Raw genomic sequence first — 12612 nt, forward strand, 5'->3', positions numbered from 1 at the left:
CTGCAGTTTTCTTTTAGAAGATAATCTGCTTTGTAACTAACTCATGGGTTTATAAATCTCACTCTGCCTTTGGGTGAAGGGGAAAGATGCTTCTTTACTTGATTCTTTCCGACACAGCACAACCCTATACAATCACTATACAATCACTATACAATCACAATCCTATGGATACAATCACTTCCTTTGCAGTGGGCTCTAACGTAGGGAAGGAAAGGCCCCAGCGCTGAGTTCAGCATAGTTGGTGAGAGTTTCTCAAAAGTAATCAAGCTTTCATCTAGTTTCAGAAAATGTTATAGATAATCCTCATGATTAACTCACAGAGAAGCAAAGAAGTAATACCCAAATCAAGAGGTCAGAAAACACTGGAATGAAAAACATGCTGTGTGAACAGAGGACAGATGGAACTAAAGGGGTGGCTACAGGACAGGGACAGCTGGCCTCTCAGGGTTCACCTTCTGTCACCCAAGGCCTACCAATCCTAACAGCAGAAACCACCTCCCCTAAGCCCTGCTCTCCCCAAGCAAGACACCTCCCCCTAGCCCCCCACCTCCGCATGAGAGGTACCTGCTCTACCCCTCCTGAGGGAAGGTGCTCTAGTCGCCACGTTCACTCAAGCACAGCAATCCCTACTAAAGGGTGTGTGTTGCTGGCCAGGAAATGGGGATCTGTGGTGGTCACCAACCAGGGGGAAGCAAACATACCTGACTGACAGGTAGCGGCCATTCGCTTACCACAAATTACTATGGGGTTCCAAATCAACTTTTAGATGTTTCTCCTTTCACTAGTTATTGTTATATGTGTCAAAATCTGTCTTCTTTGTGAATAAAACACACAGGAGTGAAGAGATACCCGCCTCCCCTCCATATCATTTCCTGCCTGACTCCAACACTTTAATAAGGCTGCAGCGATGGTCAGAATCCACTCAGACCCACAGATCCTTCAAAGGACAGCAGTGAGCCACATGACCACTGGAGCATTGTGTTTTAAAAAAAAAAAAAAAAAACTTTCAGAAGAGGATATTTTTGTATCTTTTCTCCCTGAAGAATTGGGGAAAGATTAACAATACTCAATTTTCTAATCTATAATAACAAATGAGTAGACAGATGAATAAAAGAGAAAACATTCAGCAAATGAATATGCCTTCTACCACCATATATGTCCTTACTGAAGAAAGATGAACCAATCAATAGCAAAGAGACCCACATCTAGACAGGTGCAGAGGGAGAGATTTTGAAATGCTTGGTTGTAAATGGAATGTCTGTATCAAAGATGGGGCCCCAGGGCTAAGTGGGTGATAGTGAGTGTATGTGTGTGTGAGTGTGTGTGTGTGTGTGTGTGTGTGTGTGTGTGTGTGTGTGTATGTGTATGTGTATGTGTATGTGTGTGTGTGTGTGTGTGTGTGTGTATGTGTATGTGTGTGTGTGTGTGTGTGTGTGTGTTTCGGTTTTTCGTTTGATTGGCTCGTTGGTTTGGTTTGGTTTGGTTTGGTTTGGTTTGGTTTGGTTTCAGCCTGCTTGTTTTCTAAAGCAAAAGAGAGTGTGAAGTTGGGTGGGGGGAGAGGTGAAGTACAGAGGATCTGGCTTCAGAAAGCATGATCAGGTTGTCCTGTATGAAAATATTTTTTCAATAAAAAAAGTAAATATCCATCCATTTCAAATATAACCAAACACTCTGAGTTTTTACAAAGTTCTAAGTATGCCTTGGAGTTATCGCTGTGTTTAAATCAGATAGTTTTTATTAAAAACATTAACAAAATCCATGTATGTGCTCCATTTCTGACAATGGGGCAGAATAAGAAAACAGGTGGCAATCAATTAGAAAGGTCAGGAAAAATGACTGAGCCGGGCGACCATTTCCATCCCAGGATAAAAAATGCACTCTAATTAACATGTTTATTGGTTTCTATTAACTTGCTGAGCATTCCTAAACCTGTAATTGATAAACCACCACACCCAGACATTCTTTTGAACTCAGGACTGAAGCAGGTAAAATATGAACTTTCATGAGAAAAATAAGAATTAAGAAATGGTCATCTTCGCTGACGCTGTAATTAGATATTAACCAAAACAATTACCCTACCAAGTACGAACAAGTTCCTAACTACAGCTCAATGTGAACTCTCACACTGTGGTTCTTGAGTTTTTACCATCAGACCACGTGTTTTCCTTTATTGATGTTTTAATCATTCATCACCAGGAAGAAAAAAATGTGAACTCCTAAACAGCTTTTATTATCTTTCTCTTTTCCCAGAGAGCATTAAAAAAATTAACATGATAGAACCATGTCAGCCATAAGCTTGTTTTTAAAACTGAAAACCTCAAAGCCAGCCCTTGGTCATGCCCCTCTGACAGCATCCTCAGCTCTGGTCACTCACTGCTATTCCCTGCCTGCCTCTTAACTGGGCCCTGACCCAGAGTACTTTCAGTTTAGAATGCTAAATATCCCATGGCAAAGTCAAAGGCTCCAGAAAGCTAAACAGTACTTAGCTCTAAGTTGTGGGGATAACTGTCAATGTTGACTGTCTAGGTCTCTGTCTGTTCTGCTGGTTCTGTGGCCCCATTCTCTGTAAGGAGGTCTGCTGTGACCTTAGCTGCAGCAAGACATTATGTGCCCTTTATATTGTGTACTAACATGTAAACATGCAACATATATAAAAAGCTAACTATTACTCATCTTGAAGCATCATCATGGGCTACATGTGGTGGTGCATGCCCGTAAATATAGCATCCTGAAGGCTGAGACAGAAACACCATGAATTCAAGTACAGCCAGCAGTACAGTGATATTCTATCTCAAACACAAGAACCAGACTGTGGCCATAGTGCTGGGATTAGAGATCAGTACAATGAAGAAAGTATGCCCCACCCAGTGGGAAAGCACAAGTGCTCTGCTCAATGGTGAGAACTCAGGGACAGACAGTCGCAAGATGTAACAAAAGGGACTTAAAACATAATCTCAAAGTTGAAATGAAAATACAATAATAACTCAAACCATCACTTACTCTTGCTTCATTCTGGTGAAGTTTTTCCTCCATACTTAAAGCTGTAGGGGAGTCCAAGAGGGCAATCTACAATTTAAATCACAAAGACATCAGGAGTTAACAGACAAAAACGATGCACGTCAAGGATTTCCCCAAATTACCAAAGAGTTTCATAAAAAAATATTATAAATGGTTATAAAAGGTAATTTCTCACATATCCCCCAAAGTATTGTTTATCATTAAATCTCTAATCCATGGAAGACATATGCTATAAATACCAAAACCATGACACTACAGTCTGGAACCTACATCTGCAATAGTATGCCATAACAGCCACATTTCACTAAAGTCAAACACATCTTAATCCCTACAGTTTTAAGACTTCCTTTCTCTGATGTACACAAAGAACAAAGTTTAAAAAGTAAGGCACCCAACAGAGTTACTTAACAGTTCATCCACATTGAAGGACACAAACAAACTTCACTTGTTTCACTGTGCATGGCATCCAGTATATGGCCTGGCTATGCTACAATCTATGTTCATTTCTTTACCCATGCTGCAGAAGGGAAAACTCTCAAGTGATAAACACCAAAATCCAGTGAGAACCTAGAACCAGTAGACAGCATAGGGCTCACTTGCCTGTCTAATAACTAAGGCTGAATGAACCTGAGGGGCAGACGCACAAGTGCCCTACTCTGTCTGCTGCTCTTGCTTCCAGAAATGTCACAGGAGCAAACAGAAAGAGTCCAGCACCCAGGCAAGAATTTAACAGAACCATGTTTATATTGGGTTATTGCCAGGGGTCAGCCTCAGCCTTTTAGAGTTTAGAGCTGAAATGTAACACAGAGTTGGACAAAAGACAAAAGTCTGATGATCTCCTGTTTTGTAACTCTCTCTCTCACTGTACTGGGGGCTAAAAGCTGATGGCTTCTGGAAACTAACACTCTCTTGCTTATTCTGTGGCTGAAAACTGCCAGCTCCTTTTCTCTTTAACTCTGTGCTTAAATAAGCACTGGGGAAACTTACTCTTTGTTAGTGTTCTGTGCCTAAATAAGCTCTAAAAACTTAACTCTTTATTGCTATCCTGTGCTTTAATAAGCACTGAGACCTTTAACTCTTTAACTCATTATTTGTGCTAAATAAGTGCTAATTTCTACTGAATTAACACATGCTATTTAGCAGTGGGGAATTAAGTAAAAGGATTTATTATTAGAGCTTCCTTCTCTGTCAGTCATCCAGGAGCCCATCACTGGCCAGGGGAGAGGCTTGGAGCTTGTTAACTCTTTTTTGAACCAGAGAGAAAAGAAGGAAAGGAAAGAAGTCACTCATAGCGGCTGAAGAGGAAAATGGCTACACCACTTTTCTTTATTGCTTTCAGCCTTTTTACAGTCTTTAGACAAAACGTTCTCTATGAAAGAATTACCTCATAGATAAAATGATAGATACAAGGGCAGCTACAGAAAGGCATCAATAACAAGTTCAAAGTAATGTTTCACTGTTGTAAACTCATTAGAAGTTCAAAGCAACAGTTTTTATATGGCCTTGACTTATCACAGTGCATACCTGTGGCTTCATCCTTGGAACTGAATGTTTTTCCCTGAACACAAATTTGTCCCAAGCCTATATATCTTTTTAGTATAATTAAGGAAGATCATTGTATTTTTTACTATGCAGCGTTTTCTTACTATTTTGATGAGTGGGCACATTCTATTCTTGTTTCTCACTTAATTACATCTTTATTAAAAAAAAAAAAAAACAACTAAAACCATCTTAAAGCTTTCTTCCTAAAATTATCTGAATCAAATCAGGAATTTTATGAAATCATTAATTCACCTAAACAGCATTAATTCATGAAAGTTCATCTTTATGTTGATCTGCAAGAAATCTGCTCAATAGGGTGGACTAATGTCCACAAATTCTTAGGCTATGTAATAGTGACAGGAAAGGCCTATCAGCTGCAAGAAGCAATCCTGAGATGAAGTCTCTTGGGACCTTGCCTTTCACAGCTCATCCATCATAAGCCATGCAAGATAGTGGGCCACCTCTAAGAAGGCCACCTACTAGCCTTAGTCTTTCCTAAACGACTCCTCACAGATTACTGTAAGTGAAAACGGCACAAGTCATTTTATTTCCACTGCTTAGTACTCACTGCATGGGTAAGCTATTGGTGCTTTCCTCGGTGATGTAAATGTGGGGTTTTCTAGTCATTTGCTTTACCAACAACATCACAATAACTATCCCTGTACCAACTGCCTACAGTATACATGGCCATAACAACAGAATAAATTCCCTGGAGGGGACCTCCTTGGTCATCATGTGATTCTTCCCTATAGTACCAGCATAATTTTCCTTGCTATCTACCATTCTTGGGTCTTCTTCAGTTCAGCTAACCATTCAGTCTAACTGGATGACTATGGGCCACACTGGGAGTCTGTGATGAACAGAAGGCATAGCTAGTCAGCAGGGAAATACAAGTATAGAACTCAGAGGCAAGAGCCTGGTGGCAGTCTCTAGAGTACTCCTCCTTCAGCTATCCACACACAGGGTAGAGATTCACATGGGGATGTATGCAGCCAACCTTGGTTTTGAAATCTATAGGCCATGGTAGCAGTTCAGTGAAACACACCTTCCAGGACACACCTCCCAGGGGCCTTTTGAGGGGCATGTCCAGTTACAGGATTCCCTTGCCTCCGGAGACCCAAAGGTATAGCTTCTCAGCTGCCATCTTAACCTAGTATATTGTCCATCTTAATGTGGATAAATTGATCATGTTGAGGATTATTTTTATCATTATAAATGTTGCCTGGTTATACAGCTAGCATCTAGTTTTATCCAGTCTACAGATATGAAAATTAAACTAAAGCCTGCCCCCTTTGCCAAAATGCTGTATAGTCAACAGTATTCGTTGTATGGACATTGTCCACATGTTCCGAAGCAATCTGAAACAATTTTTCTACGACTCATGCTTATACTGCTTCTTTCTTTCCTGTTACGTTGTGATGCTTTTATTTATTCCTTCCGTAGCAAGGGAGGGAAGTCGTGCTAGGTCGCTTGAACTGCAGCCTCATTCTTAGTCTAAACCGTGGTTGATTACAGCAAATGCCTGTGATGTTATGTGCACCTGCTGCATCGCCACTCAATTCTGCCAGCCTTGCTATCGCAGAATGAGAGCATTCTCTGAGTCAAATGTATGTGGGTCTGTCTCTTCTATCTCCAAGTGTTTTGTGTGGTGTGTTTTCCTCCTTGAAAGTAGATCTCCTGACTGATTCTAACTGAGTCACTCTACATCATGACAAAGTAATCTTTTCTTGAGCTAAATGCATTGCTCTTTCTGCTGCATTCTCCTTTGCTGTGTGTTAACCACTAGGACTCTACCTATTTCAACAAGCACCACTACCTGCACTTTACTCTATGCCCTGTCTCAAACACCTCTCTTAAAAGCCTCTACAAAGTTGTTCTACTATTTCCATTCTAACACTGGGCTTGGCTGTAAAGAAGAGAAGTCCATTATACCTCTGTCTTCTTAGCCCATGATTTCTTTGCTGCTTAATTCTCATTGTTCATTTCAGTTCTATTTTTATTAACTGACTTTTTTCAAATATATTTGTGAAAGATTGGGAATTGAAAAATTTTGTTGCTATAAAATTAAAAGTGAAAAGATTTGTAAATACAACACAGTACTTGATAAAAGAATGTGCTCAGAGGCCAACTTCATTAATCACACACAGCCATCAAAACAGTTCATGACAAGTGGATAGATAGCATGGAGGCTGGGCAAGCACCTACAGAGACGGAGTGGATAGATAGCATGGAGGCTGGGCAAGCACCTACAGAGACGGAACCAGAACTGTACACACTGGTGGGGAACAGGAATGACACGGCTACTTTAAAAGCTGTAGCACCTCCGGAAATTATACATTTGATATGTATACTACTGATAACAAGTCTTCTTAGGAATATGTGCCACAGAAATATATCTGTATGTGCACTAGAAGTCATGTAAAATTCCACAACATAGTAACTCCCCAAAAGTAAGTCAAATAGGATGCCCCCCCGAAAAGCAAATCAAAATTAATGGAAAGATGAACTAGGAAATGTTTGTGTGATAGAATAAATAGAAATCGGTCTTTACCTACATGTAACAACACGGATGTAGGTCTTCACCTACATCTAACAACATGGATGAGCCCATAAACATGGTGCTAATGAAAGACACTGGTGCCAAAGAATATATACTTCAAGATACCATGTATAAAAAGAACAAAAGCAGGCAAATCCAAGAGCTCTGCCTCAAATGATGAGGAAGGTGAGTACCCTTGAGAGGATAGGAAGGTGGGTCCTGGCAAGAGCATGATAAGCAGCTCCTAAAATGATGATAAAACTCTGTTCTCAAGATAGGTACAGGTAGATGAGCAACTTAAGCTTCTAAAACCTGTGCAACTATACACATACATGGTGCAATGACTCTGTACTTATGTAATACTCCGGTAAAAATTCTCTCTATATATACATATATTTTGCATAATAATAAGTAAATACACATCAGAACCTTCTGTTTTATCGAATTGTATTTTTAAAAGTTTGGCACATGATCTCTGCTACTACAATATACAAGATTACTAAAAATGAGAACTGTCTAATTCCAATTCTGCACAAACTATTTCACAAAATAGAAGTAGAAGGTACTCTACCCAACTCATTTTATGAAGCCACTATTACTCTGATACCTAAACCACAGAAAGATCCAACAAAGATAGAGAACTTCAGACCAATTTCTCTTATGAATATCGATGCAAAAATCCTCAATAAAATTCTCGCTAACCGAATCCAAGAACACATTAAAGCAATCATCCATCCTGACCAAGTAGGTTTTATTCCAGGGATGCAGGGATGGTTTAATATACGAAAATCCATCAATGTAATCCATTATATAAACAAACTCAAAGACAAAAACCACATGATCATCTCGTTAGATGCAGAAAAAGCATTTGACAAGATCCAACACCCATTCATGATAAAAGTTTTGGAAAGATCAGGAATTCAAGGCCCATACCTAAACATGATAAAAGCAATCTACAGCAAACCAGTAGCCAACATCAAAGTAAATGGAGAGAAGCTGGAAGCAATCCCACTAAAATCAGGGACTAGACAAGGCTGCCCACTTTCTCCCTACCTTTTCAACATAGTACTTGAAGTATTAGCCAGAGCAATTCGACAACAAAAGGAGATCAAGGGGATACAAATTGGAAAAGAGGAAGTCAAAATATCACTTTTTGCAGATGATATGATAGTATATATAAGTGACCCTAAAAATTCTACCAGAGAACTCCTAAACCTGATAAACAGCTTCGGTGAAGTAGCTGGATATAAAATAAACTCAAACAAGTCAATGGCCTTTCTCTATACAAAGAATAAACAGGCTGAGAAAGAAATTAGGGAAACAACACCCTTCTCAATAGTCATAAATAATATAAAATATCTTGGCGTGACTCTAACTAAGGAGGTGAAAGATCTGTATGATAAAAACTTCAAATCTCTGAAGAAAGAAATTAAAGAAGATCTCAGAAGATGGAAAGATCTCCCATGCTCATGGATTGGCAGGATCAACATTGTAAAAATGGCTATCTTGCCAAAAGCAATCTACAGATTCAATGCAATCCCCATCAAAATTCCAACTCAATTCTTCAACGAATTGGAAGGAGCAATTTGCAAATTTGTCTGGAATAACAAAAAACCTAGGATAGCAAAAAGTCTTCTCAAGGATAAAAGAACTTCTGGCGGAATCACCATGCCAGACCTAAAGCTTTACTACAGAGCAATTGTAATAAAAACTGCATGGTACTGGTATAGAGACAGACAAGTAGACCAATGGAATAGAATTGAAGATCCAGAAATGAACCCACACACCTATGGTCACTTGATCTTCGACAAGGGAGCTAAAACCATCCAGTGGAAGAAATACAGCATTTTCAACAATTGGTGCTGGCACAACTGGTTGTTATCGTGTAGAAGAATGCGAATCGATCCATACTTATCTCCTTGTACTAAGGTCAAATCTAAGTGGATCAAGGAACTTCACATAAAACCAGAGACACTGAAACTTATAGAGGAGAAAGTGGGGAAAAGCCTTGAAGATATGGGCACAGGGGAAAAATTCCTGAACAGAACAGCAATGGCTTGTGCTGTAAGATCGAGAATCGACAAATGGGACCTAATGAAACTCCAAAGTTTCTGCAAGGCAAAAGACACCGTCAATAAGACAAAAAGACCACCAACAGATTGGGAAAGGATCTTTACCTATCCTAAATCAGATAGGGGACTAATATCCAACATATATAAAGAACTCAAGAAGGTGGACTTCAGAAAATCAAATAACCCCATTAAAAAATGGGGCTCAGAACTGAACAAAGAATTCTCACCTGAGGAATACCGAATGGCAGAGAAGCACTTGAAAAAATGTTCAACATCCTTAATCATCAGGGAAATGCAAATCAAAACAACCCTGAGATTCCACCTCACACCAGTCAGAATGGCTAAGATCAAAAATTCAGGTGACAGCAGATGCTGGCGAGGATGTGGAGAAAGAGGAACACTCCTCCATTGTTGGTGGGAGTGCAGGCTTGTACAACCACTCTGGAAATCAGTCTGGCGGTTCCTCAGAAAACTGGACATAGTACTACCGGAGGATCCAGCAATACCTCTCCTGGGCATATATCCAGAAGATGCCCCAACAGGTAAGAAGGACACATGCTCCACTATGTTCATAGCAGCCTTATTTATAATAGCCAGAAGCTGGAAAGAACCTAGATGCCCCTCAACAGAGGAATGGATACAGAAAATGTGGTACATCTACACAATGGAGTACTACTCAGCTATTAAAAAGAATGAATTTATGAAATTCCTAGCCAAATGGATGGACCTGGAGGGCATCATCCTGAGTGAGGTAACACATTCACAAAGAAACTCACACAATATGTATTCACTGATAAGTGGATATTAGCCCCAAACCTAGGATACCCAAGATATAAGATATAATTTGCTAAACACATGAAACTCAAGGAGAATGAAGACTGAAGTGTGGACACTATGCCCCTCCTTAGATTTGGGAACAAAACACCCATGGAAGGAGTTACAGAGACGGAGTTTGGAGCTGAGATGAAAGGATGGACCATGTAGAGACTGCCATAGCCAGGGATCCACCCCATAATCAGCATCCAAACGCTGACACCATTGCATACACTAGCAAGATTTTATTGAAAGGACGCAGATGTAGCTGTCTCTTGTGAGACTATGCCGGGGCCCAGCAAACACAGAAGTGGATGCTCACAGTCAGCTAATGGATGGATCATAGGGCTCCCAATGGAGGAGCTAGAGAAAGTAGCCAAGGAGCTAAAGGGATCTGCAACCCTATAGGTGGAACAACATTATGAGCTAACCAGTACCCCGGAGCTCTTGACTCTAGCTGCATATATATCAAAAGATGGCCTAGTCGGCCATCACTGGAAAGAGAGGCCCATTGGACTTGCAAACTTTATATGCCCCAGTACAGGGGAATTCCAGGGCCAAAAAGGGGGAGTGGGTGGGCAGGGGAGTGGGGGTGGGTGGATAAGGGGGACTTTTGGTATAGCATTGGAAATGTAAATGAGTTAAATACCTAATAAAAAATGGAAAAAAAAATGAGAACTGATTTTTATTTAGCTTTCCTTAAATAAATAATTCTAAAAATGGTAGTTAAATTAACACTCTCAAAGATTTACGAGAGAATTTGAAGTAGAATATTCTAGAAATAGATGAATATTCTCAGAAAAATTTACTCAGAATTATTTTGAAGAGAGGCTGAGTGGGGAATGGTATGGTGTGTGTGTGTGTGTGTGTGTGTGTGTGTGTGTGTGAGAGAGAGAGAGAGAGAGAGAGAGAGAGTATGTGTGTGTATGCAGGAGCACACATGTGAAAAGTTGGAGGAGAACTGTGAGTGTTGGTCCTCAGGTACCTTCCACCTTTGTTTCTTTGAAGTCTGTCTCTCATAAGCCTGGATGTTGGCAGTGTAAGTCAAGCGATCTGGTCCCCAAGCTCCCAGAGAGGTCAGCATCTCCATCCACTCTGTCACCATGGCTAGAATTCCAGGCAGTCACCCCTGCCCCTGCTTTCTATTAGCAAGTACTTCACTAACCAGGCCATCTCTGCAGCTCCTTACTCAGGAATTTTTTTTTAATGAGTGTGTAAGAACATTTCTTTATTTTGCTACTTATCAAATACTTTCCTTCACATATTAATCATTTTTAAAGGCCTCCTTTAGACAAATAATGTTTCCAAAACACAGAGAAGGGATTCCAACAGCAGTATATAAATAGAAACAAGTATTGTGGTTCCTGATATCATATTCTGCTGACAACTCCCTCTCACACCAAAAGCCTGGCATCACAAATGCAAGTCTGTAGAGACACTTTCAGGTGTAGTGAAGGAGTCCTGATTGACGACTGCCTGTCATCTTATGAGAAAGGACTACCAGGCTGACATCTGTATCAGCGCACAGAAAACTGAGGTTTCATCTCGACAATATTTCCATAGTGCAAACCATTTATGGGCTATCAAGAGTCAGAAGTACTGTACAGTCTTATGGGGAAAGCATTTCTCATTTACAGAAAAGGAATAACTCAATAGTAGACTCAAGATGCCCACACATAAGATGACAAGGGATGATATAAATATATCTTCATTTTATTTCTAACAGCTAGAGTTAAAAACACTATCTCTGATTTTCCTTCAAGGGTGGCCTTTCTCCACAGCAGTACCTAAGCCATCTGAAACCTAGCTCACAGAGACAGTCCTCACAGAGCATAACCCTACATGAACATGCTCAGACTGTGAGGAACAAAAGGACATGGTTTCTCTAGAATTCAGAAGATCCTGAAGTGAGGCCATTTCAGCAATCATGCAAGGTTCTGTAGAACAGCATCATAGCCAGGCCACAGACATAATATCAGAGGCACTACTGAGTCATTATAGCCACCTATGACAGTGCTAAGTGAGACCAGGACTCAGAAAGGTGTTCAAATATATCTCCCCTTGCTAAAATACATTCATAGTCATAAAATGCATGGGTAGAATTTTAAATATTATTTTAAGCATCTGAATTTCTTTTTACTAATGGAGATTATGCCGCTAATCCTATCTCATGCTAAATTTCCATCCATAATTGATAACTATTAGATATTTAATCATTTAAGGCTTAGTGGATGAAATTTTACACCCAGCGTGCATAAGGAATGCAAAGTCTGATAGGAAGCTGATATAGACACTGGCTAACTCATCTGAAGCTTTACTTAGTACTTATTTACTCAAATCAATACCACAGGATAATTGTCTCATTAAGATCTAGAAATAGATGCCACTACTCAAGGAAAATTATCTATAAATCGCAGAAAAACTCAACCTGGTTCCCTTGAGCGAGCAGGGTTTTCAGCCTGGCTATTTCAGCTCTCAGCTCACGGATGAGTTTGACGTTGGCATCCTCATTAATGGTAGGCTTGTTGATGATGTTTTTGGCTCTATTTGCATAGCGAAGGGTACTTAGGGTTTCTCCATAATTGACATCAGCAGGTGAAATGGCTGTGAAGAATGAATATGAAAAAT

General features: G+C 40.0%; 1 protein-coding gene across 8 annotated transcripts in view; it reads right to left on the reverse strand.

The window, feature by feature from the left end:
• Kif16b (kinesin family member 16B) overlaps positions 1-12612 on the reverse strand; it is a 283270-nt gene that overhangs the window by 216177 nt on the left and 54481 nt on the right. For all 8 annotated transcript variants that reach the window (XM_006498819.4, XM_006498818.4, NM_001081133.2 and 5 more), the window contains exons 10-11: positions 12413-12588; positions 3001-3066 (exon numbers count right to left, since the gene is read on the reverse strand). In XM_006498819.4, coding sequence (XP_006498882.1) covers positions 3001-3066; positions 12413-12588 — 242 coding nt within the window. The remainder of the gene's footprint in view (positions 1-3000; positions 3067-12412; positions 12589-12612) is intronic.

Source organism: Mus musculus, chromosome 2, assembly GCF_000001635.26.
Source record: "Mus musculus strain C57BL/6J chromosome 2, GRCm38.p6 C57BL/6J".
NCBI classification, from domain to species: domain Eukaryota; kingdom Metazoa; phylum Chordata; class Mammalia; order Rodentia; family Muridae; genus Mus; species Mus musculus.